General features: G+C 36.5%; 1 protein-coding gene across 1 annotated transcript; it reads right to left on the bottom strand.

The window, feature by feature from the left end:
* Window positions 1–15,446: 15,446 nt before the first annotated feature.
* On the bottom strand, window positions 15,447–20,117 carry LOC150095921 (ceramide synthase 1-like). The gene is made up of 4 exons (XM_090409482.1): window positions 20,071–20,117; window positions 19,297–19,458; window positions 16,676–16,820; window positions 15,447–15,523 (listed from the first exon to the last, which is right to left on the bottom strand). Exons 1-4 carry the CDS (start codon window positions 20,091–20,093, stop codon window positions 15,479–15,481), a joined length of 375 nt encoding a protein of 124 aa, XP_090265608.1. The 5' UTR covers window positions 20,094–20,117; the 3' UTR covers window positions 15,447–15,478.
* Window positions 20,118–27,340: the final 7,223 nt, after the last annotated feature.

Consider the following 27,340-nt stretch of genomic DNA (forward strand, 5'->3'; position numbering starts at 1 on the left):
CATCATCGCCAGCAGCCTTGCCCGATTTTAGCGATTTTATTGCTAAATGGACCTCTTCTGCTGTGAGACTAGTCATTGCCCAGATCTGCACCTCTTGAATGTCCACAACTATTGGGCCATCTGGGTTAAGAAGGCTCTCAAAGTATTCCCTCCATCAGTGGAGGATATCATTCTCGGTTGTTAAACTTGCGCCATCAGAGGCCTTAATTGCCATTGCTGTGCACGATATGCTCCATCGGAGGCGGCGGATGGTCTGCCAGAATAATTTGTTTGCATTTTCATAGGATAAGTCTAATCTTTCTCCAAAGGATTCCCAAGACTTTTGCTTTGCTCTCTTTACTGCCACAGCAGCAGTAGCTTTTCATGCCTCGGCATACCGCAAACGAATGTCAGGTGACATGACCCTAAGCCATGTTAGGTAGGACTCATTTTTGGCCCGGACAGTTTTTTGGACTTCGTTCCACCAAGGTGTCCTTTTCTCACTGCCCGTTGCCACACCGAGCCGCTTTTTGCCACAGCATGAGAGTGCTGTGACAGCTGTTCTGAACAGCTTCCACCTCTTCTCAAAATCTGCAGTATGCTTGGGAATCTCTTTGAACCTGGAGGAAATGTCCTCTTCAAAATTCTTCCTCACAGCCTCATTTTCCAATGTCTCCCATTTCACGCGGTATAGCTGCTTAGGCCTACCAGTGTTGACAGAAGCATTTGGTTTCTAAAGACGTAGAGTACACACAACAAGGTGGTGGTCAGTTGACAGTTCTGCCCCTCTTCTCACACGAACGTCCAACACTGAGGAAAATAGGTCTGCTGAGACTATAAAGAAGTCAATCAGAGACCTTTGTTCTAGTGTATCGCTATACCAGGTATACTTATGGACATCTCGGTGCTAGAAGAAGGTATTCATTATGGACAAGCTATCAGTACAGCAGAAGTCTAATAATTTCAACCCATTCGCGTTAAGGTCAGAGGCGCTGTTCCTCCCAACCACACTCCTCCATGTCTGGTCATCTGTTCCAACATGTGCATTAAAGTCACCCATTAGCAGGACTGATTCCATGTCTGCCACCCTGTCAAAAGCAGCATCCACTTCCTCTAGGAAGGCAGACTATTCTTACTCCAGATAAGGTGCATAGGCTTGCACCACAGCCAAATCATGGTGTTTCATCTGAAGCCTTAACACATGCCCGTCCCCACCAATGGGATCCGCTCAGCAACAGTCTGACAGCTGTAGGCTTGTGAGTATCCCCAGACCTGCCTGAGCAGACATAGCCAGGCTCACACCAGAGTAGTAGAGCCTCCACTCCTTATATATAGTATTATATAACATAAAATATCATATTAAAAGTCATCTTAACAATGTTAATTAAAATATCATCTTACCGTGCGAAGATGTATTTGTGACCAGCGAGAAATACTGGATTAATAATTATATAAAATTTAGTGATTATTATCCCTTTACCCACTTTCGTACATTAAATTTAATTAAACACGAGATTCTACTTAAAGTAAAAAAAACCCAGAAAAGACAGGGAATAATATCTAAAAAATTTCAGTCGACTGAGGTCTTTGCACACGATGGGAGTTTCTACCTTACTTCTAATATGCCCCGAAAAATGATGCACTTACTCATTTCGAAACAAAACTAGTGCCCTATTTAAGCAAAATATAGACGATGGATCATTGGCCGAAAGGTGTTAAATACAAAGATCTTAAGAATCCTTTGTCCCTTTATAAGGAACCAAGGATAAATACAAGTTAATAACTTGACATAATTGTTCAAGAAACAACTCTTACATAGTTTGGACAAGGAGGAAAATAGGATATAACCCAAAGTCTTTGGATGCTTTCTATACTAGATATTCCAAGATCAGTGGATAATAATCTGAGAAAAACCTATGGAAATATGCGAGTGGATCATCCACTGTATATTGTAATAAAGTGGAGAAGACTGAAATTCCAAAATCCATAAGCGTTAGTATGCGCTGGAGATCGTATAAACAGAGAACTGTCATCATGCAAGAGAAGATTGGCTGAAGAAATAAGTATTTAACGAATTTATTAATTATACCAACTGTATAGTAGAAACAGGTACATTAATTATATTTTATAAGATGCTTTACGTGAGATATTTAGTTAGTGTATGTTGGTTTCTTTCCTTATTTGCCCGTTTAATATAAAGAACTGATACGATGGAAATCTTCATAATTCATTAATAATTTTTGCTCCTGAAGTGCATGTATTTTAAATCTGGATTTTCCGAAAAAGGCTTCCAAGCGAGTAATTTCTGAAGTAAGCTGAATTTATATCCCATACAGATTTCTTGTGTTGTGTTATAGTAGAAATATTTTTATCGAATACGTCTCATAACTCACATCATACGTGATTTTGCTATTCCCTTGTTAAACAAAGGCTTTTTATCCACATCGCTTATATTCTTCACAGATTTCTGTGTGTTATCATTGTCTAAAATAGTTTTATCTTATGGTCTAATTATACGTGTACATCGAGTAGGCACAATTCACAATTTAGTCCTAGTAAATTGTCAATTCAAGTCAAAAGAAATGAAGAAATTATGAAAGAATTAAAAGTAATATAATAATTTCGAAATTGCAAAACAAGAACATTAGCAATATTTGGAGAGAAACACCAAATTCTTGATAATCCTCCAGATCATTCGTCTTATATCGGTGATCTTCACCAAGTTGAAGGTCATGTTTCTCCCTCCAAACACTACTTCATTGATCCAATCGATCGATCAGAGTGTTATACTAGTATTTAAGGTTTATTATCTACGGCGAAAGGTTTCACAAACTATTTCTACTAATGAAGGAAACGACCAGACTCTCATGCTATTCTGGAAAGCATGCAATATTTATCATGCTATTGAAAATATTGCTGTAGTTTGGGACGACATGATCTCTCAATGTATGAGTGGTAGGAAAAAGACATTAGAAAGATTTGTGCACGATTTTGGAAGTTGTGAAAAAAAATGAAGACTTTTTAAATTGAGTGAAGAAATAGTGGGCCTAGCAAACAACTTGAATCTCTAAGTTAATGATGACGACATAGTTCAACTCATAGGAAGTGTCCCTAAAGAGTTGGCCAACGAAGAATTGGTCGAACTGGAGGAACAACTGTTGCAGAAGAGGAAGAACGAGAAAAAACAAGGAGAAGTAGTTAAACTATTCACAGTGAAGAGTCTTGCGGAAATACTCTTTGCAGTTAGCGATGTTCTCAAAATGGTTGAAGACATGGACCCCAATGTTGAACGCTACTTATTAGTAGAAGAAAAGTACATGATGCGTTTGCTTGCTATAAACAAATCTATGACGAGACGAAGAAGAGAAATAAGCAATGCACATTGGAATGCACAAGGGAAGACGTGATTGTGGAGGAAGATTTTGGGTGTTTATTCTCTTGTTTTATAGTGGCAGTAAGGCACAGCACAGTTTTATAATAAGATTTAAAAATTAAAATACCAGTATACTTATTACTGTTAAGTCCCTAATCCCTATAACTCTGTTGATTTAACGTATCGACTTACGTCCTGCCGGATGGAACGGAACCTCGACGTAAATCGAGGGATGACTGTATTAGGAAGCTTCGGTGCATTTCTTTTTTTTTTTTTTTTTCAAAGAAGGCTTCGAGTGTGATCTGCTGCGTTGACTTTCACTTCTTTTTGTTTAAAATAGCTTGATAGCAAGCAGAAGCATTATTCATTTCGCCGGAAATTTACTAAATCGTTCAAAGTCTGAATCTTTTGAGTCAAAGATTGCTTGAGCTTTTTGGAGAGGTTTAAATTATTCTTCTAAACCTTTTAAAGTGAAAAATCTTTTAAAGTGAAGTTGGCGTTTCACATTCGTTATCTTCTCTGTCTTCTTCTTCTTCGTTTCTAATTCAAGGAGATCATTTGGTAAGAGTTCCATGGTGTGAGATTGAAGCAGCACATCAACATCACCTTTCGAAACTTCCATTGACAACTGATTAACCACACCTAAGATGACTTGAGTTTCAGAATTCACAATCGTTGCTGGGTCTTCAAAGCCTTCGAAATTATCATTAAACTGAGGACAAAATTTATGCCTATACTTCTTTCATAGTTTTTTTGGAAATTATTGTCAGGCGCTCCGCGTGAACCGAATTGCGTCACAAATGTTGAATCTCTTCCAAAACTCTTTGATAGAAAAGTTTCCATCTTTATCAGTTGCTTCTATCAACATTTCAAAAGTGTCTTTGAGATAACGTGCTTTACAATTACTCCTGTTCCTCTGATCCATTGGTTGTAAAAGAGAAGTTGTGTAAGTTGTGTTTGGAGGTAAAAAGCCTATTTTTACATTTGGGCAAATGTCAGCTACTGATGACGGATGGCCAGGTGCAGTGTCAATTATCAGAAGCACTTTAAATGGAATTTCTTTTTCCTCACAATGAAGTTTCACTTCAGGAAAAAAGTGATTTCCAATAGGGAACCTGTGAGCCAAGCCTTCTTATTTACCTTCCTTATTACTGGGAGAGTATCTTTATTAATTCCTTTTAAGCTTCTTGGATTTTCTGCTTGATGCACAAATAAAGGATGTAACTCGCAATCGCCAGCAGCATTTCCTTCTAATAGTAGAGTGATGCGATCTTTTGTTGCTTTAAACCCTGGCATTGAGGATTCATCTTTTGAGAGTGTAATTTCTTGCAGGCATCCATTTCCAAAAAAAGCCCATCTGATGGACGTGAAAAACCTGCGACGGGGAGTAATTTCCGTCTTTAATTATTTCTTCTAGATTTTGCAGTCTCACTATCGGCTAACAGCTTCACCTTGTGCTTAAATGTTATGCCAAGCAGTTCGCTTTTTATAGCAGTCAACCCACACACCACTTGCAGCAAAAGTCTCTTTGCAGTCATCCCCCCCTCCCTTTTTTTTTTTTTTTGGTCTTTGAGCATTTTAAAAATGGTTAATGTTTTAGTACAAATCGTTGCGCAGGTAAAAGACATGTTTAATCGTTGACTTTGGTCGCTTATCTGTGCACTTAACTGTTTTTCTCTATGAGGAATTCTACTCTGCCTGTTTCTTTATTATGCAAATATGTAGGCCTCATAGATTGCGCAGTTTTTACTTCTTTCAAACATTTTTCTCTATCCTTTAAAATGGTGCAAACTGTAGAAGCGACAAGAGAATTTCTCAGAATGAGCTTCAGCAATGATACCCGATCTCTAAAGTAACTGCTTTTCTTTTTTTCTTTTTTTTTTGCTCATTTTCTGATTTTGTACTGTTGCTTCTCTTTGACATTGTTGGAAAAGTGAAAGGGTTATAGTTAAAAGAAAACAAAATAAAAAAGTAGGTGTAATATAAGAAAACTACGAATAACACACGCGCATTGTCAAGGCTCGTGAGGCTCTTTCAAACTGATTATTACATTATTATATACTGCGTAGTTTCCCGTACACGCTCCTATCGCTTTCCCAAGGCACTATTTAAAATAAAAATTCCAACCCAAAAAATTCGAAAAGCGGGAATTCGTAACGTGAGAGGATGATAAGTTTCCAAGCATATAAACAGTTAAATCTGTCTTTGTAAATTTTGTTTCAATAGAAATAAAACCACAAAACTACCGCCATCTATTTTATTTATCAGATAAGCTCTGCAGAAGCTTCGAGAGTGAAAGCAGGAATGCCACCCCAAACAAACAAACAAATATATTTAAAAGAATGTATTCAATAAATTGAATGCTGAATTTTTGTAGAGACGTAAAATATCTGTATTAAATACAGAATCAATATAAAAATATTGAAAGAAAAATACAAATGACAAAATGTAGAACAGTGATGCATATTTATATGAAATCATTCCATTATTATTATTACTATTGAACTCTATGTTGTATTACCGCAATGTACAGTGAATTGTATGCACTTTCTTGAAAATCCATATGTAAATATGATGGATACATATTTAGTTAGTTTTTAAAAAAATGTATAATTATATTTATAAATAATTAAATACCCTGCATTTTGTACTAAATCTTTATACTGCACCTAAAATATGTCTCACGTATATATACGTAAATACTCTCTATTATAATAAACCTTATCATTGTAAAAATAATTATGATGTAAACATTTCAGCGAGATCAAATAAACATTATTATTATTATTATTATTATACGATAGAGGGCGCTTAAACAGCAAGCGGCCACAAGTATGATATTTAGATGCTTCCATATTTTAAGTTGCAAAGTAGATTTGTTTCTTGTGAATTAAAATTTAAAGTACATCAGGGAATTCCGTTCTTCAAGACGAACATATAGATGTAAAAACTGTGAGTATCTCTTAAGTAATAAGTAAATTATAAGTATTCAAAGTTCGAAGTATACGTTGGTCAACTACGCGAGAAGAGAACAAAGGAAGTCGCCATATTAGAAATTACAGCAAGATCGTCAAGCAAGAAATATGAAGTGCTATAAATGCCATGAAGACTTCACCGGAGAGAGGGGGGGGGAAGAAAACCACATAACATGTAGGAACTGTCTGAGAAACATCCATTTTCTATGTTCGGAATTGTCCGAGGCCACTTGGCAGCGAAAATCAAACTAGAATCGTGACAAGTGGAAGCGTCCATATTGCAGAGACAACAAAGGAATGTCGCTTTCGACTGCAGGCGGAAAACAGCACATGCAGAAAACAACCGCAGGCAGTTAACAGCTATCAACAACAGAGGGAATTAAAAACAAAGAAAACAACAACGGAAACCCAGGTGAGCCAACTTTAAATGAATTACTTGAAAATAGATTACAAAACCTAAAAGACTGTTTAATCGATGTTGGAGAACTATTTCAAAAACATATACCTTACAGATTACCGAAAAATTCAACCAATATGAGGAATTTATTAAATTTAATAATAACTCCGTAGAAGATATATTACAGACAGTTAGAGAAATTAAAAACTACGTTAAAGAAAGACAGCATAATCTAATAAAAGAGACAACGAAACTACGACAAGAACTAAGCTCTTTACAGCAACAGTACGAACTCTTAAACCAACAGCAGTACAACAATGATCTAATCATAGATGATGGTCTCCCAGAAATTGCAACGGAACATCTAACAGACATCTTAATAGAACTAAGCCAAAAAATTGGCGCTCCCGTTGAATCAAAAGATATCCAGTGAGTACAACGGTTACCACAAAAAAGGAAAAGAGAAAATAATTCTCGTTCGCCTCCCGACGTGGTTCGACTCACCAACAGCCCAACAAAAACTACACTTACAAACGCTAGCATGATTAAAAAAGCAATAGTTAAGGACCTGAAAGGAGACCACGACAACACCCCAATATACTTGTCCGAATACCTAACGCCATATTATCAGAAAATATTCTACCAAGCAAGGAAAATAAAAACAGAAACAAATTACCAGTTTATATGGATTAGAGACAGCAAAATATTCCTTAGAAAGACACAAGACGCAAAAATCGAAATAAAATCCGTAGATGACCTCAACAGGCTGTCACATTGAAAAGAATATTAACAACTCGTAAAGAAGGAACAGCACACCAACCAACATGAATGCAGACCATCGAGCAGACGTAATCACCCCGGAACATGATAATTGCCACATTCTGAAATCAATATCAGAATGGAAACAACAGACAATCCCCATAAAAGGACTATCTATTCTCCACATCATCATCAGAAGCATTCAAAAATACTGGCTAACCCTGCATGCTTATCTGAAGGAAAATATAGACGACATAGACATTTTAATACTGGCTGAAGTAACTACGACAAACGAAGAGACATCACCTACCAAATGCCACACTTCCAACAACACAAACACTGCAGACAAACAAAACGAGGCGGTGGTATAATAATATTTACCACACATAAACTAGAAGTAACAGAAATAAACTATAAATTAGAATACGCAGAAAACATATGCATCGAAATTAAAAACATCAAACAAGAAAACTCCTTGACATTAAACGCAATATACAGACCACCCAACTTAAGCACCACAAAATTTCTAGATGAACTAAACAGATGGCTTTCAGCCAGCCAAGGAAATAGGCGCCTCAGAATAATAGATAATAATTGGAGACATAAATATAAACATTAGGAACATAAATAACAACACAGAACAATACCTAGACCTCTTATCGGCATACAACATAACCCCATCCTTACAGTCGTATACACGAGAAGAGATAGTCGGAAATACAACAATACATCCTGCATTGATCATATAAATATAACCGCACTCCAAACAGCCACTCAGCAGCCGTCATAACATGCAAACTGGCAGACCATTATTTCACAGCATTACAGTCGCACGCTGAACCAGAATCCATAAAACTCACTGAGACTACAAAAACAGTATTATAGCATTCTAAACGAAACAATAGTGAACGATGAAATCAGAAAAACAGACTGGATGCAGATAGCATCTTTAGGCTCTGCCGAAGCAGTATATAATAATCTTAAACTTGCATTTAACAAAATATATAACAAAGCATTAACAAAAATAAAAATACGTCCCCAAACGAAACAAAATCCATGGATAACAGACAACATATTAACAGACATACAAAGAAAAGATGCCCTATAGAAACAACTCAAGAAGTCGCCAAACAATATCGCTTTAAAAGCTGAATACAAACGAAAATGGAAACTCCTGACAACAGAGATTAGAACGGCAAAACTAAACTATTACAGCAACAAATTAGCAACGGCTCAGAATGATATAAAGGAAACCTGGCACCTGATTAAAGAAATGCTAGACTATACTGTATATACAGAACCACTGCCTCAGAAACAATAAAACACAGCTTTGCCTGTGACCCCAAATCCCTCACACAGTTGGCAAACAACTTTAATCAGCACTTCGTGAACTCTATCCAAACACTACAAGAAACAACCCTTCCTCACACAAACGAACATTCTCCACTAGGTCCACGAGCAACCAGTCGATGTTGTTCCCCACAGTAACAAAAGAAGAACTATCACTGGGAATTCAACAAATTAACCCTAACAAAGGACAGCAGATAGACGGAATCAGACCAAAAGACATCAAGAAACACTCAACCAACTTACTTCCAGTTATTCAAAAACTGTTAAATAAAATCTTCGAAACGGGACACATACCTGAAACACTGACTGCAATAATCACACCCCTACCCAAACATGGAAAAAGAAACATTATAAGTAATTACAGACCCATCGCCACGTTGTCTGTAATCAACCAAACCATGGAACGCATTGTACATCAGAAACTCTCCACATACGTTGAAAAATTTCAAATCATACCCAAAACACAATATGGCTTTCAAAAAAAATAAAGGAACAGCAACACTCCCGGAAGATTTCACAGACCTAATAAACGCTGCATTGGATAAAAACAGAATAATATTAGTGGTATTCATTGACCTAACAAAAGCATTTGACACACTAACACACAAAACCTTGTTAACGAAACTAATGCATATCAGAATAGGAGGTCGTCTACTTCAGTGGTTTAAAGCATACATGAAAAACAGAACGCACACCACACGTATAGGATCAACGTACAACAAAGAGGTACAGGTAACCTGTGGAGTACCGCAAGTAGCTGTCCTATCTCCCATTCTGTTTAACATATACACACACGACATAAGCCACCTTTCCCTAAAAAGTAAAATATTTCAGTATGCAGACGACACGGCCATAGTATCCATTCACAACAACGCAAATATCGCTTACACAAATATGCAACACGACATCAACCAAATCACTAACTGGTTAACCGAAAACGGCATATATATAAACCCAGGAAAAACAAAGCTAATGATATTCAAAAACTCCCAAACGCTGCCCATAGAAACTAAATATCTCACTATCAAACATTCATCCTCCTACACACAAAGTGCAGAACCTAAAATCACAACCATCACACAGGTGAAAACAACACGCTATCTTGGACTTCACTTCGATGCAGATCAAAGTTGGAATAGCCATACAAACTACCTACATACCAAGCTTAGGATAATAGCAAGCAAACTATACCGATTAAAAGACATTGCCCCAACCCACATAAAAATACTAATCTATAAAGCATTATTTGAAAACATTTTAAGATATGCAATCACATCATACGCATTCTTCGCAGACTTCAGACTTAACAGTTTACAAAGGTTGCAAGATAAAATGGTAAAACTGATATTCTGGCAACAACCCACACTTATGCAGGAAGCACGGACACAACACAAAATATTTAAGGTGAAACACTTACGCCACTACACAGTCATGTTAAAACATTACTACAACCTAACATATAGAGTAACCAGAACAACATATCACATAACAAGACCAGAGTCAAGAAACTACATAACATATAAGTACAGCAATCACTACGACAATGCAACCCGACTTCTACGTACCTGACATGATTAACAAACTGCTGTTCGATGACAGAAACCTAGGAACATACAGAGAGCTGAAACAGGCGCTATATTAATATTATAGCGAGAATGAAAAGTAGAACAATTCCTGTTTCTCTCTCTCTCTCTCTCTCTCCCTCACACACACACACACACACACACACAAACAAACAACCCATGACAAAGCCCCTCTCAAAAACCATCACTATAAGAACACAAAGAAACAAACCCACCATGTCTAAATCCAACCATACTTGCAAAAAAAAGAAAAAAAAGTTAAACTGTAATACCACTCGAAGTCTTCCAAGCACGTACCAACAAACAGTTAAATCAACACCTGGTCTTGTGACCACTATAGGAACACAACCACGAAACCACCACCCTCTGTCATCTATTATCTTCCTCAGATAAGCTCTGCTAAGCTTCGAGGGAGAAATCAGAAACATCTCCCTAAGTAGGAAAATGTAATATTATGTGTCCTAAATATGCAATCAAAGATACAATCATAATTTCAATATTAATAATAAAATTTAAATTTAAATTTTATTTATTAGATTGAATTTAAAAATTAAAAAAATTATTATTTAAAATATTATTAACTTGCAAGTATCTGTTATTCACAATTGTACTGTGTTATAAATATTACATATATATACACACGTGTATATATAATTATTACTGTATCTATGTATGCAATTTATCTGAGATATAAAAAATATATATATATTTATATAAATATTTTAATTATTATTAAATACTTCTTCACAAATTCCAGAATTAACTTAAATTTAATTTTATATATTAATTAGTTTTATTTTTACTTTATTTAATTATTTTTACGTATTTATTTATTTATTATTATTTTTTTAAATCTCATTAAAATTAATTTTACTGGAACCATATTACAATTATACAATGACACTCTGTCATATACGTGCTGTTCACGGATGTCATTCTATTGAATATATCGATTTCTGTTCTTGTTGTTAATTTTGCAGATCATATTGAAGAAGTCCTTGGCTTTCATCCCAACCTCATCACGTGACATTGTTCTCTGCGAAATATTCAAATCTTGCGTCATCATTTTCTGAAACTGAATAAACAGTTGCTTGTTGCAATACCATTTATATCATTTGATTCTTCATTCAGCTTTACTCGTATAACTACTTGCTACACAGATTATGATGAATTTGATATTTAAGATCGTTTATACTGAATTAGCAGATTTTTTCTCCTGGAAACTCAAGAAGATCGACCATAGAACTCACATTATTTCAGACAGTAACATATGCTGTTAGGGTTAGGTACCAAGAGATGGCAGTACTTGTTTGCCGGTCTCTTCATCGGTGGATGCCTATAATTAGTGAAACGCATGGGCCAGCTATCTCTGATTGGCTGCCGGTGGAGATTAAACTGTCCACTCACTCTCCAAAAGCTAGATAGAGTTAAAAGGCGTCGCCTACTCCCTATAAGGGAATAAAAAGGCATTAGCTTATTACTATTATTATTAAGTAAAGGTTACTAACGCGGTGTATATGCAAAATACTTGGTCACGTGCGTCACGTGTTCTAGACAACTATTTAAGAATGCTGCTGGTCATCGCTAATCGTCAGTAATGATCACAATGGGAAAAACAAACGATCTTTTTGAGTTCGATAGAGGCCTTATTGTGGATCTCCATCTGTCTGGAGCCACGATTTTGAAAACATCAGAGCTGACTGATTTCTCAAAAGAGATGAGATATCACGGATGTTTAATCAGTGGAAAAACAACCCACTTTCCTTGTCTAAGAGGCATAACTGTGGTACTATGACAGTCCATCAATAACGAGATCCCCGTCTTAAATATTATTATTTTTATTGTTATTACTTCATCAGCACATTTAAAGTAACGATTGTAGATCTTGGCACAGTGGGAAATGAAACGGAGAATTGAAAAAGAATATTTTATTACCCATGAGCCACGTGATTAAAGAAAACTGAGAAACATCTGATTAATCCAACGTTCTTTATTCATATATGATTGAAACAAAAACAGTTTATGGTTTAAAGTAGTCAATTTTGAATTCGTTTCAAAAAATAACTCAGAATAAGCGAACAAATCAACATGGCTAGTTGACAGCAGTTCAGATTGAAATATCGGTGAGAATACTTGGAATCGCACTTCGTTTCTCATTTTTCTCCATTCACAGTTTCGCTAGAAAAAAAAACACGAAAACATTAATGGCATGTTCAGAAAACTATTATTACTTACCGACTATACTCAATTTGTAAGTTATCATATCAAGTATGTTATAATTATTGCTGATCTGTTTGAACTGCAAGTCAGCGACAGTAAAGTGAAGATCTTAGAGATATCTTCCTGCCATGTTTCAGATCCCCTTGATGCAAGGAGAACAAAAGATGAATAATGAGACTTACTGGAATATTTCCTCCTTAGATGTGTTCATTCTTGAGGTCCAGATATTCTCGATGTGATGAGTATTTCAAACAAGATGAGGTAATATGCCAAACAGCAAATGCACTTCAAGATCGGCGCAAGATGATTAAGCGAGAATACTTTGGTGGAGTGGTCGATACAGTGACACACCAGAAAATCAGATGGAACCTCGGAAAAACGACATGTTTGTCAGGAGTAGGATACCGATGAAACGTTTCAAGTACCTCTTGATGTAGACCGTCCACTGTACCCAAGGTGTTCGGAAGTCTCCCATGTCGAATAAATCTGGTTGTTGACTGTGATCATGCGATATTATCCTTGGGAAGTGATTAAGTTTATGAATGTTCCATTCAGAAAAGGTTACATGCCGAACTACAAAGCAGAATATTATGACCAATTGAAGAGAATGCTGAGTTCAACGGAATGGAATCAGTTGTTTGAAGGAAAGAATATAGACAGTGCATGGGAAGCATTTAAACAATACCTAAATGATGCGACATCAGAATGTCTCCCGAAACTTCGAAGAATAAATAGAGTAGGAGTGAAATGGACGTGTAATCTTATTTAGCAAGAGATTCGTAAGAAAAAGATGATGTGCATTATCAAAGTCAACAGCAGCAGGCTAGAATAGTCACATCTGTCATATGGAAAGCAAAGTCTCAGTATGAAAAGAAACTGACTCTGCGTGCTAAAGGCAGCCCTCAAAAATTCTATCAATATGCTGCAAATAAATTCTTTTGTATTGAAAGAATAACGCTACTAAATGCAGAAGGTATGAGAGTTACAGATGCAGAAGAGGTTGTTCAGTTAAGGAGTGCCCATTCTGTTAACACCCATTAAGCTGGTGTACGCGACATTGAGCTCACTGTTACCTTCTCACTATATGAAGAAACGCGGGTGTGTGAGGCTGAGGTTTTAGAGCTGTTGCACAAACTGAATAAGAATTCAGCAATAGGGACTGATGATATATCATCAGTGTGCTAAAAGAGTGATCAGCCGATCTGATTATTCCTTGCACCAGGCTGTTTAATATGAGTCTCAGAACACGGAATATTCTGCAGGTATGGAAGAAATGTATGCTAATGGTTAGAGCTCGCATTTAGAATTGGGTTGACAGAGAATCTCTACTTTGCGATGAGTAACATGGGTTTAATAAGGGAAGATCATGATTTAGCAATTTGCTGACATTCTATAATAATGTTACCATTGAGCTAGACAAGGGGAATGGATGCACAATGACAATTTTGGACTTTGCTAAGGCTTTTGACAGAATATTGCATGGTAGACTGTTGCATAAATTGGAGAATATGGGATTGGATTATAGAACATTAGCGTGAACGTTCTATGGCTGACTGACAGATAACAAAAAAAAATGGTATACAGGGGATATGAGTCTGCAAGATTTAAGGTAAAACGTGCTGTACCACCAGGATCAGTGCAGAGTCACATGTTATTCAATCTGTACATATTGGGAAGGATTTGACACGCAACATACAACAATTTGCTGATGGTGCAAAGATTGATAGGGTAATCACGAATACTGCTGATATGCTGTCTTTGCAGAATGATTTAGATAGGCTGTAATTGTGGGCATGGGAAAATGAGTGTCAGTTCAATGTCAGGAAATGCAAAGTCCAGCACTTGAGCGTGATTAGATATCCAGTGTCATATTATATTGGTGGGAGTAGGCTTGAAGAAGCTGATGAGGCTAGGAATCTTGCAGTGTTAGTAGATAGGAAGTTGAAGTTCAGGGGACATGTAGCAAAGACTGCAAATACAACTCAAAAGATAATTGCCGTTCTGACATATAAAGATAAGGAAGTCATTTTGTCTCTTTACGAGGCCTCGATAAGACCTCACGTTGACTACTGTGCGCAGGTGTAGACCCCTGGGTTCAGTTTTGATTCTGATATATTGAAGAGAGAGAGAGAGAGAGAGTGTGCAAAGGCGAGTGTTAAAAATGATATCAGGATTGTGGAATACTGATTATGAATACAGATTAAGAATTTGTAGACTGCAGACACTAGCAAACAGGAGAAAGAGGGCTGATATGATTGAGACTTACAAACTTCTGAATGGATCATTCAGAAGTTTGTAAGGTGGGTGGGGAAAAAGAGGGCATCCTTGGGAGCTGTAAATGAATGCCCCTAATTAGAGATGGGAGCTAGATTTTTCTCTCAACAGGTGGTGCCTGATTGGAATGGATTGCCATTGGATGTTGTGAGTGCAAGCAGTGTGAATGAATTCAAGAAGAGGTATGATATCTTGTGCGTGTAGTATGTAGCGTCCTTCGATGAGTTCCTGGATGTCTCTCTTAATAATAATAATAATAATAATAATAATAATAATAAAATTATGTACTTGAATTTTCATGTGAATTCATGTAACAGATAAGTGAGTTCAAACTCTCTTACTGGGAGCTTGAACGCACTTCCACTCAATGATCGCAAGTCCTATCCACTCTGACCAACCAAATCAGTCATACACCATGAAACACCAAGTTCTAAGGTAGTAGAGGATGCCAAACCACTCCAGTAAGATACGAAATATGTGCCACTCACCTCTTACATGATGACCTTCCTTGAAAATTACTTCTTGTTTCTTCGAATTCTGAAGGAGCATCCTCATCTTCTCTAGAATCTTACATTCCAGTTAATGGAACAGTTACCATTGCCTTCACAAGCAACTATGAATACGAAACATAAATTTGTAAATGTTGTGAAGAGATCTACTTTACAGTAAATCTCTAGAGTTAGTACAAAATGAAGGATTTTACGATACTAGAGCCTTCCGTAACTCTGTCGGTTCAGACAAACCTGATTATTTGAAAAAAGAAAAAAAATTGGTTGGAATTCTTTTTAGGATTAAAAGTTATTTATATAGCAGATGGGAGAAGTCGTAATTCTATTGAACATAAATATGATGGTCCATGTTTGTGGAATAAAGGAGAAATATTATCAGAACCAAATCACTTTTTAATGTTGAAATTCAGCAAGACGTCCGAATTAGTGAAATATTCCAAATCAGTTTTATGCTTTGTTAGACGGAGCATTTGCTGTACACTATTTTCGGGTGCTCATGAGTTCGGCGTTGTAATTTCTAATTACAGAAAACTTATACAGTATATTCGTTGTTTATCAATTCATTGCTACCCAAGGGTTTTAAAGCAATTTGGGAGAGCACGGTAAAACTTCTGTCCTGTTGTGACTGTAGCATTTTTCCAAGTGCAAAATGTTGAGATTGTAACATTTTGCCAAGACGAAAAATGTTACACTCATCTCAAGAATATTTTTGCAACACGATTACCATTATTTCGTAATAATAGTAATAATAAATTTAACAAACTATTATACACAAGTCTGTCACCACAGTTTATTTCTTCAAATACACACAGAGACTAATATCATCGAACAGTCAACGCCATATAACGTCCACCAAAAACAACAGCAGTAGTTTTTTTATGTTAAATTGTGTGTATTCTCATGACCTGAAAACTAGTTAAATCCTCGTAGGAAAACCGGTTATAAATATTAATCTAATCCAACAAGAGTTTCAAATGGCACTTTTTAAAAAGAAACAACAAATTTCTAAGCATTAAACATGAAAAAATATCAGTCAATTGATTCGTTGCAGTGACCAAATTTAGTAGCTCATTAAACACAACTCGAAATGGGCTATAATGTTTACAAGGCAAAAAGACTAGACTTTTATGACAATAAAATACACATAAAAACTGAATTTCTACTTGAAATTAAATAAAGACAACACACAATTATTCAGCCTTAAACGCTAAAGTTACAATGAGAAATTGCTTGATGTATCTGTGTAAGTTACTTACCACACTCCAATAGCAGTTTGCGCAGAACAGCAAGTTCAACAATGCTTGAGCAGTAATTGCAAACGGGGCTGTTTTGATATGTTTTTCTGATGAAGCCAGAGGGAAAATAACTCTCAGAGGAAACAAGTAAATTCTTGTCCAGAACCTGTGCATAAAAGTATGTATTCTGTTTATTAAATTGCAGGTATTAAGTAATTATTTAAAGTAAATTATCAGTAATCTTGTCAACAACTTTTAGTCCTTGTAAACTTCGACTTAATCCTACGACGCAAAAACTTCATTGTCTAAAATAGGTTTGATTGGATGAAAAGCAAATTCGGAAATAAAAAATATACTGGATTGCATTGCTATCTCTCTCCCTCTCTGATTTTCTGTTAAATAAATCTGCTGAAGCCTTATATAGCCGAAAACGAGTGGGAGATTGTATTTTAACCCTTTTGAAGAGTGAACAGCAGTCAGTGACATTAGCGAAAGCAATGTAGGCGTGCATTCGAGTAGGAGATTATGGAAGACAACTGGCACCATCTCGTGATGACTAATGCTAATGCTGTACATTATTGTCAGAAATGTCACAGGTTCTACTGTTCATTGTTCTAAGCTCCACTGATAAATAGCCGATTTTCAGGAGGAAAAACTAATTTTCCTGTTTATGTCAATAATTTGCTAACTCAAAAAGGATGAAAAAATCCTGAAAATTTACCTCCATTTGATAGCTGCAATCCAACTTAAAACGATCTTTCACTAGCTATGGATAGTAACGCCCTTTGCACAGAATTGCACAAGCATCCCGATTTGAGCTTAAATGGCATTATTTATTATTTGTCTAAATCACTTGCACAAACGACCGGATATAAAACAGATTGCAAATAAATGCCGTTTGCAGACTGGGATGAAGAACAAAGTAATCTGTTGATATTTTTTCTTAAAGTGTGTAGATTGTCGTCTTTTTAAAATGCTTCCTTTGGAAGGATGTTCCACAGAACTAAGGTAGATGGAAAAGACATCTGGTACTAACACTTTCAGGAAAACGATATTTGAACTGTAAAAGAATATTGAGTTGCTCCTTCTGTTCAGTTTCTATTAGCAGACATGTTGGAGGGTATAACCGTTTCTAGATCTAATGAACAGTGACCATAGAAATATATGTAGAACATAAACGAGGCAGAAACTGACCATCTATGACCCTTCTGAACCTTGAGAAATGGGTCATCAATCAACTTAATCCATTTATTCTGGTCTACATCAAGAATTTGTATAGACGTTTTAGGTCCGCCACTGGAAATGAGCATTATTCCAAGGTTGGGCGGATTTCAGATCTGTACAGTACAAGCAGCTGGGAAGGAAAGAATTGATGTCCTGAACCAAACTGTATGCCAAGATTTCTCGAATCCGAAGATAATATAAATAATGAAGTGCTTATGCCATGAAAGGCTAGGTGTAAGGGAAAGTCCCAGACGACACATCTGGCCTTTAGCATCCAGCTAAGCATTATCAAAGTGAAGAAAAAATTACTGATTTTATTTTGAGAAAAGACAAGCAGAACTGTGTTTTTTTGAAGGGTTGACGATGACTACGCTTTTATAGCTACATTGTATGATAGTGTGAAGATTAATCTTTAGAATATTTTTGTAGAGGAACGTGAAGCTTGAGAAGTTTGAATATTGCAAGATTTATCGTAACAGTGTGGATTATCTGTGGATGAGTGGATTATCATCAACACACTGAAAAGGGTTTGAGATCAGTGATAGCAAATCATTTAAGTATATAAGAAAGAGGGTTATTGAAATAAAAGAGCCCTGAGAAATGCCTAAATTAATTAGAAAATCTGCGGAAAGGGCACCTGCTAACATTGGCTATCTAGATACAAAGGAAGGATGATAGACCAGAAGACTGCAATCTGCGGAGTGCCCTCAATGCCTGTTTCTATCAAATACCTTGGAAATATCAAGCGGGACAGCACAAGTGTTTAAGACTTTTACATGCTACTTTTGTAGAGGTGGATGAAATATTTCAAAAGATCTACTGGGAATGTTGCTTGGGAAATACTCATCGTTAGTCGATGAGTATTTCCAAGTTGACAGCTCTTCAGATATTGAAGACATTGATTATTCCTAACCGTCACCTTTACTTTGAACAAAGCCGAAGTAAGAGAAATACTTCTATATTTGGATGGTTATCACTTATCTCCTATTGTTTTTTTTAGATTTTCGATAAACCATGGCTTTAATATGGGATGGGAATTTTTAACAGTGAATTATGAAAACCTCCATTTCAACATGAATACTTTCTGTAACAAGATCTGGATCTGACAGTAGTCTTACCATGGAAAGAAATAGTAAACGTCATAGACATCTGCCGATTTAACGTTGTTGTAATGGCAAACTCTACGAGGTTGTAAATAGATGAGATTGTGACCTCAATTCAGTTAGGAGTATAATTTAAAATATTTCATTGCCTAATGTTTACCTGTAATTGTTAAACATCTGTTGATATGTTGATTCCCCGGTGGTTGAAACTGATGGCAAATCATAAGCTAGAATTGTTTTTTACGGCTTTGGCTTCTTTCAGATTATTCACATGTTATGAATGTACCAATTAAAACAAACTTGTGTTGCACTTACCACACTGCTAGCAGTAAAGGAAAACAGATGTAAACGATACCATTGTGAACAGACATCCACTTTGTTCTTTTACTTGCCAAATATTTGTTTGCTTTTCCAAACTCTAGAACAATGTCACTGGCATCGTGGAGTAGAAGAACTAACACTCCCACATGGACACATCTGCAACAAAAAAAATCATTTAATGCATTTCATTAGACAGATATATTTACTTTAAAAAGTGGAATGATGAAAATAAGTTCACTAACTGTTTTTCAGAAATAAACTGAGGTTATTTTGTCAAAATATTGTACAACTTGAGAATGAAATACAGTGGCGAAAATATTACCGTTTTACGAAGACTTAAGTCGATATTTGTCTTGTATTTCATTGGTTGCAAAGATTGTTAGTAAAATTTAATTTAGCATGAAAGGTGATGATAATTTGATAATGATAAGAACTTAATTATGTTTTTTGAACCACTGAACACATGGTTATAATCAAGTATAATATTTAAAAAATAATAATATTTTCTCTTACAAGTGAAACATTATAGGATACTTACTATAATGTTTTATTTATAACTAAATTTTAACCAATTATGTTCAGTCCTTCGTCGCTGCAGAGTGACCGCACTGTAGAAGTAATAATAAAAATTGCGTTAGTTTCTGTATTGTTCTGAGTTTAAGACTTGATTCACTTTAAGGCACCAAAGGCATCTTTTAAAAATATAAATATACATCGCCGAAATACTAAGTTCACATTTATTGTTTTCTATACAACTGGATCACTTACCTATAAACATACGCACCAAACATTAATGTGAGGGCCACCAAATGATGATAAATTCCCCCCCCACCCCCCCCCCCCCCCACCCCCCCCCCCCCCCACCCCCCCCCCCCCCCACCCCCCCCCCCCCCCACCCCCCCCCCCCCCCACCCCCCCCCCCCCCCACCCCCCCCCCCCCCCACCCCCCCCCCCCCCCACCCCCCCCCCCCCCCACCCCCCCCCCCCCCCACCCCCCCCCCCCCCCACCCCCCCCCCCCCCCACCCCCCCCCCCCCCCACCCCCCCCCCCCCCCACCCCCCCCCCCCCCCACCCCCCCCCCCCCCCACCCCCCCCCCCCCCCACCCCCCCCCCCCCCCACCCCCCCCCCCCCCCACCCCCCCCCCCCCCCACCCCCCCCCCCCCCCACCCCCCCCCCCCCCCACCCCCCCCCCCCCCCACCCCCCCCCCCCCCCACCCCCCCCCCCCCCCACCCCCCCCCCCCCCCACCCCCCCCCCCCCCCACCCCCCCCCCCCCCCACCCCCCCCCCCCCCCACCCCCCCCCCCCCCCACCCCCCCCCCAAGGTGAGCCAACTTTAAATGCATTACTTGAAAATAGATTACAAAATCTAAAAGACTGTTTAATCGATTTTGTTGGAGAACTATATCAAAAACATACCGCACAAATTACAGAAAAATTCAACCTATATGAGGAGTTTATTAAATTTAATAATAACTCGGTAGAAGGTGTATTACAGACCGTTAGAGAAATTAAAAACTGCATTAAAGAGCTAACGGAACGATAGCATAGTTTAATATAAGATAGCATAATTTAATTAAAGGGACAACGGAACTACGGCAAGAACTAAACTCTTTAAAGCACCAGTACGAACTCTCAATCCAACAGCAGCACAAAAATGATCTCCTCATAAATGGTCTCCCAGAAATAGCTACGGAACATCTAAGAGACACTGTAATACAACTAAGCCAAAAAATTGGCTTAGTTGTCGGTGCATCGGTCGCCACAAAAAATGAAAAGAGAAAATAATTTCCGTCCTTCTCCCGTCGTAGGGCGACTCACCAACAGCACAAAAAAACTACACTTACAAAAGCTTGTAGGATTAAAAAACCAGTAGTCAAGGATCTGAAAGGAGACAACGACAATACCCCAATATACAGTACTTGTCCGAATACCTAACGCCATATTATCAGAACATATTCTACCAAGCAAGGAAAGTAAAAACAGAAAACAATTACCAGTTTATATGGATAAGAGACAGCAAAATATTCCTTAGAAAGACACAAGACTCAAAACCAATCGAAATAAAATCCGTAGACGACTTCAACAGGCTGCCACATTGAAAGGAATATTAACAACTCGTAAAGAAGGAACAGCACACCAACCAACATGAATGCACACCATCAAGCAGACGTAATCACCCCGGAACATGATAATTGCCACATTCTGAAATCAATAACAGAATGGAAACAAGCGACAATCCCCAAAAAAGGACTATCTATTCTCCACATCAACATCAGAAGCAATCAAAAATACTGGCTGACCCTGCAAGCTTATCTGAAGGAAGATATAGACGAAATAGACATTTTCATACTGACTGAAGTATCTATGACAAACGAAGAGGCATCCACCTACCAAATCCCACACTTCCAACAACACAAACACTGCAGACAAACAAAACGAGGCGGTGGTATAATAATATTTACCAAACATAAACTAGAAGAAACATAAACAAACTATAAATTAGAATATGCAGAAAACATATGCATCGAAATTCAAAACATCAAACAAGAAAACTCCCTGATATTAAACGCAATATACAGACCCCCCAACTTAAGCACCACAAAATTCCTAGAAGAATTAAACAGATCGCTTTCAGCCACGGAAGTAGATACCCCAGACAACTTGATAATAATAGGAGACATGAATATAAACATTGGGAACATAAACAACAACACAGAACAAACCTAGACCTCTTATCGGCATATAACATAACCCCATCCATACCGTCATATACACGAGAAGAGATAGTCGGAAACACAACAACCTCATATTGCATCGATCATCTAAATATAAGGGCCCCTCCAAACAGCCACACAGCAGCCGCCATAACTTGCAAACTGGCAGATCATTATTTCACAGCATTGCAGTTACAAACTGAACCAGCACCTATAAAACTCACTGAGACTACAAAACAGTATCATAGCATTGTAAACGAAGCAATAGTGAACGATGAAATCAGAGAAACAGACTGGATGCAGATAGCATCTTCAGGCTCTGCTGAAGCTGTATATAATAATCTTAAACTTGCATTTAACAAAATATATAACAAAGCATTAACAAAAATAAAAATACGTCCCCAAATGAAACAAAATCCATGGATAACAGACAGCATACTAACAGACATACAAAGAAAAGATGCCCTATAGAAACAACTTACGAAGTCGCCAAACAATATCGCTTTAAAAGCTGAATACAAAAGAAAACGGAATCTCCTAACAACCCAGATTAGCACGGCAAAAAGAAACTATTACAGCAACAAATTAATAACAGCACAGAATGACATAAAGGAAACCTGGCACCTGATTAATGAAATTCTGGACAATATACACAGAACCTGTCACAAAGCTACAAGAAACAAAAGTTTCCTCACACAAACGAACATTCTCCACTAAGTCCACAAGCAACCCAGTCGATGTGGTTCCCCACAGTAACAAGAAGAGCTATCACTGGCAATTCAACAAATTAAACCTAACAAAGGCCCGGGAATAGACGGAATCACACCAAAAGACATCAAGAAACACTCAACCAACCTACTTCCAGTTATACAAAAACTGTTAAATAACATCTTCGAAACGGCACACATACCTGAAACACTGACTGCATTAATCACACCCATACACAAACAGGGAAAAAGAAACATTATAAGTAAATACAGACCCTTCACTACGCTGTCTGTAATCAATCAAACCATGGAGCGCATCGTGCATCAGAAGCTCTCCACACACGTTAAAAAATTTGAAATCATACCCAAAACACAATATGGCTTTCAAAAAAATAAAGGAACAGCAACACTCCTCGAAGATTTCACAGACGTAATAAACGCTGCATTGGATAAAAACAGAATAACATTCGTGGTATTCATTGACCTAACAAAAGCATTTGACACACTAACACACAAAACCGTGTTAATGAAACTAACATATTGGAATTGGAGGTCGTCTACTCCAGTGGTTTAAAGCATACAGCAAAGAGGTACATGTAACCTGTGGAGTACCGCATGGAGCTGTCTTATCTCCCATTCTATTTAACATATACACACACAACATAAGCCAACTCCCTTAAAAAGTAAAATCTTCCAGTACGCAGACGACAAGGCCATAGTATCCATTCACAACAATGCAAATATCGCTTACACAAATATGCAACACACCATCAATCAGATCACTAACTGGTTAACCGAAAACGGCTTATAAACCCTGGAAAAACAAAGCAAATGGTATTCAAAAATCCCCAAACTCTGCCCATAGAAACTAAATATCTCACTATCCAACATTCATCCTCCTATACACAAAGCGCAGAAATAAAACCACAACCATCACACAGGTGAAAACAACACGCTATCTTGGACTTCACTTCGATGCTGATCAAAGTTGGAATAGCCATACAAACTACCTACATACCAAGCTAAGGATAATAGCAAGCAAACTATACAGATTAAAAGACATTGCCCCAACTCACTTAAAAATAGTAATCTATAAAGCATTATGTGAAAACATTTTAAGATATGCAATCACATCATATGCATTCTGTGCAGACTACAGACTTAACAGGTTACAATGGTTGCAAGATAAAATGGTAAAACTGATATTCTGGGAACAACCCACTCTTATGCAGGAAGCATGGACACAGCACCAAATATTTAAGGTAAAACACTTATGCCACTACACAATCATGTTAAAACTTTACTACAGCCCAACATATAGAGTAACCAGAACAACATATCAAATAACAAGACCACCGTCAACAAACTACATAATATATAAGTACAACAATCACTACAGCAAAGCCACCGAAATTTCTACATACCTGACATGATAAACATACTGCCGTACGACAACAGAAACCTAGGAACATACAGAGAGCTGAAACAGGCGCTATATAAATATTATAGTGAGAATGAAACTTAAAGCAATTCCTGTTTCTCTCCCCCGACACAGAAAGCTATGACAACCCCCCCCCCTTCAGAAACCATCACTACGAGAAGAAACCAAAGAAACAAACACATCATGACTAAATCCAACGCTTTTTGCACAAAAAAAAAGTTAAACCGTAATAGCAGTCGAAGTCCTCCAAGCATGTACCAACATACAGTAAAATCAACACCTGGCTTGTGACCAGTATAGGAACATAACAATGAAATCACCACCATCTATCATCTATTATCTTCCTCATATAAGTTCTGCTAAGCTTCGAGGAAGAAAATTATTAACTTGCAAGTATCTGTTATTCACAATTGTAATGTGTTATAAATAAATATATATATATATATATATATATAATTATTACAGCATCTATGTATGCAATTTATCTGAGACATAAAAAAATAAAATAAATAAATTATTATTATTATTATTATTATTATGTATATTCTATATTCAAAAATTCTGTATAATCTTTGTTGTAAATATTAGAAGAATATGTGTTGTAAATACATAATATAGAGACAAAAAGTATTTTTTTAAATTTTAATTGAAATCCAATGTAGAAAAGTAGCAATTTGTGCTGGATTCTGTAAAATTATAAGTTGCAATGTCACTCAAGACGTTTATTGTATGTGCAAATATTTTAGCAGATCAATAAAAATATTATATTTATAAATATATATATATATATATATATATATATATATATATATATATATATATATATATATATATATATATATATATATATATATATATATATATATATATATATATATTATTCACATATTATTCACACCAAAAAAAAACAATAAATAATAACCAACTGGTGTCATCCTCAGATAAGCTTACATATAAGCTTCGAGGATGAAAGCAGAGAAATTAGTTCTCATCCAAGATGTATCATATGTAACAAAATGCATGTAATGTACGTATCACATGTAAACCAATGTATGTAAATGTAAGTATCATATGTAAACAAATGTAAGTAATGTATCACATGTAATCAAAGGTATATAATAACTGTAACAAAAGTATCGAATATAGAGTAATTATATCCATTGATATTGTATATATAGAGTGTAAAATTGCAAAGAAAAAATCTCTAATAATCATCATTATGTATACTTATAATAATATACGTTGTAAACAGTTATTGTTATTATTGTTATTTAAAAAAAACTTTATGTATGAGAAAGTATTTGTTATGCATCATTATGTTCATATAATGTATGTAATTTATCTGAGAAATAATAAAATGTTAAAAAAATAATAAACAAATTAATTATTATTATAAATCAAAAAATATGTAAAAATTAAAAAAAATAAATATTATAAATTATTATAAATATAAATAAATATTATTATAAACAACCTGGCAATGTAAAACCAATGCAGCATGTGAGGAATGGAAGTGTGTAATCTGCAGGAGGAACAAAGAAACGCAACTGAGGCAGCCATCTACGACGCAGCCGACTATACCGGAGGCAAAATCAGATGAACTGAACAGACAAAAAAGTACAGGTGAGTCCTATAATTTCAACTCTTTAAATATACTAATAGAAAACGGTCTAGAGACTATAAAAGCCAGCTTAATAGATCTTGTGCAAGAACTCTTCAACAAACAGAACGAACAAATAACAAAGAAATCTAACGAATATGAAGATTTGGTCAAACATAATAGTTTAGCAGTGATAGAAGTGTTGCAAACAGTAAAAGACATCAAAAGTATCATTAACGCGCTAAATGAGAGGCAACACAATTTAATGAAAGAAACATCCGAACTCCGTCAAGAACTTCCTACTCTAAAACTACAATACGAACGTTTAAATCAGCAACAACAACATAAAGATCTTATCATAAACGGTCTTCCTGAAACTGCACCTACAAAAAACCTCAGGAACGTAGTTTTAAAATTAGGCCATGCAATTGACATCCCCCTAGAGCTTAACACATTCAGACCGTAAATCGGATTCCTAGGAAGAGCAAAAAACCAGGCTTGCCACGGTCTGCACTAGTCATAGTTCGTCCTACAAGCAAATCCACAAGCGACAATCTCATGAAAGCCAGCAGATAGAAAAAAACCAGTTGCCAAGGACTTGAACGCATTGCAAGACAACACACCAATCTTCTTATCCGAATATTTAACACCATTCAACCAGAATCTGTTGTACCAAACAAGAAAAGCAAAAACAGAAACAAAGTACCAATTTTTGTGGATCTGAGATGCCAAGATATTTTTGAGGAAGTCAAAAACTTCAAAACCAATACAAATTAAAATATCAGAAGACAGAAGACATAGAAAGGTTGCCACAGTGAAAAAACAAATCTCCTAATTAGTTCAAAAAGAAGACCACAATAAAAATGAACGAAAACCATCAATACAGATGCAATAACACCAGAACATCATACCGGCAATTTCACTTTGATCAGACCTTTCAGATCATTCATTTGACCTCCCAAACATCAGCCTACTTCCAACACAGCAATTAAATCAATAAAAAAAATACATGTATCTAACCGGTGTCATCCTTAGAAAAGTTCATTAAAAAGTTTCGAGGATGCAAGCAGAGACATTACATGTCATCTGAGATCAAAAAAATAAATTATTTATTACCCTTCTTTCTCCTGTTTGCTAGTATCTGCAGTCTGTACATTCTCAATCTGTCTTTATAATCAGTATTCCACAATCCTGATATCATTTTAACACTCTCCTTTGCACTATCTCTCTCTAAACTGTATCAGACTTACCACGACACCAGACCTGTGCATAATAGTTTAAGTGAGGATTTATCGAGGCCTTGTAGGGAAGCAAAATGACTTATTTATCTTTACATGTCAAAGTTCGTTTCAGCATTGCAATTATTCTCTGAGTTTTATTTGCAATCTTTCCTATATGGCACTTGAACTGGAAATTCCTATCTACAAAAACTCCAAGATCCCTAACCTGATCAGTTATTTCTAGCATAATTCCACCAATATAATACGACATTGGATATCTAATCATGCCAAAGGGTATGATTTTACATTTACTGAGATTGAACTGACATCCATTTTCCCATGCCCACAATTCCG

The sequence above is a fragment of the Typopeltis vanoorti genome, chromosome 19 (genome assembly GCF_054136105.1).
Source record: "Typopeltis vanoorti isolate ZY-2024b chromosome 19, IOZ_Tvanoo_1.0, whole genome shotgun sequence".
NCBI classification, from domain to species: domain Eukaryota; kingdom Metazoa; phylum Arthropoda; class Arachnida; order Uropygi; family Thelyphonidae; genus Typopeltis; species Typopeltis vanoorti.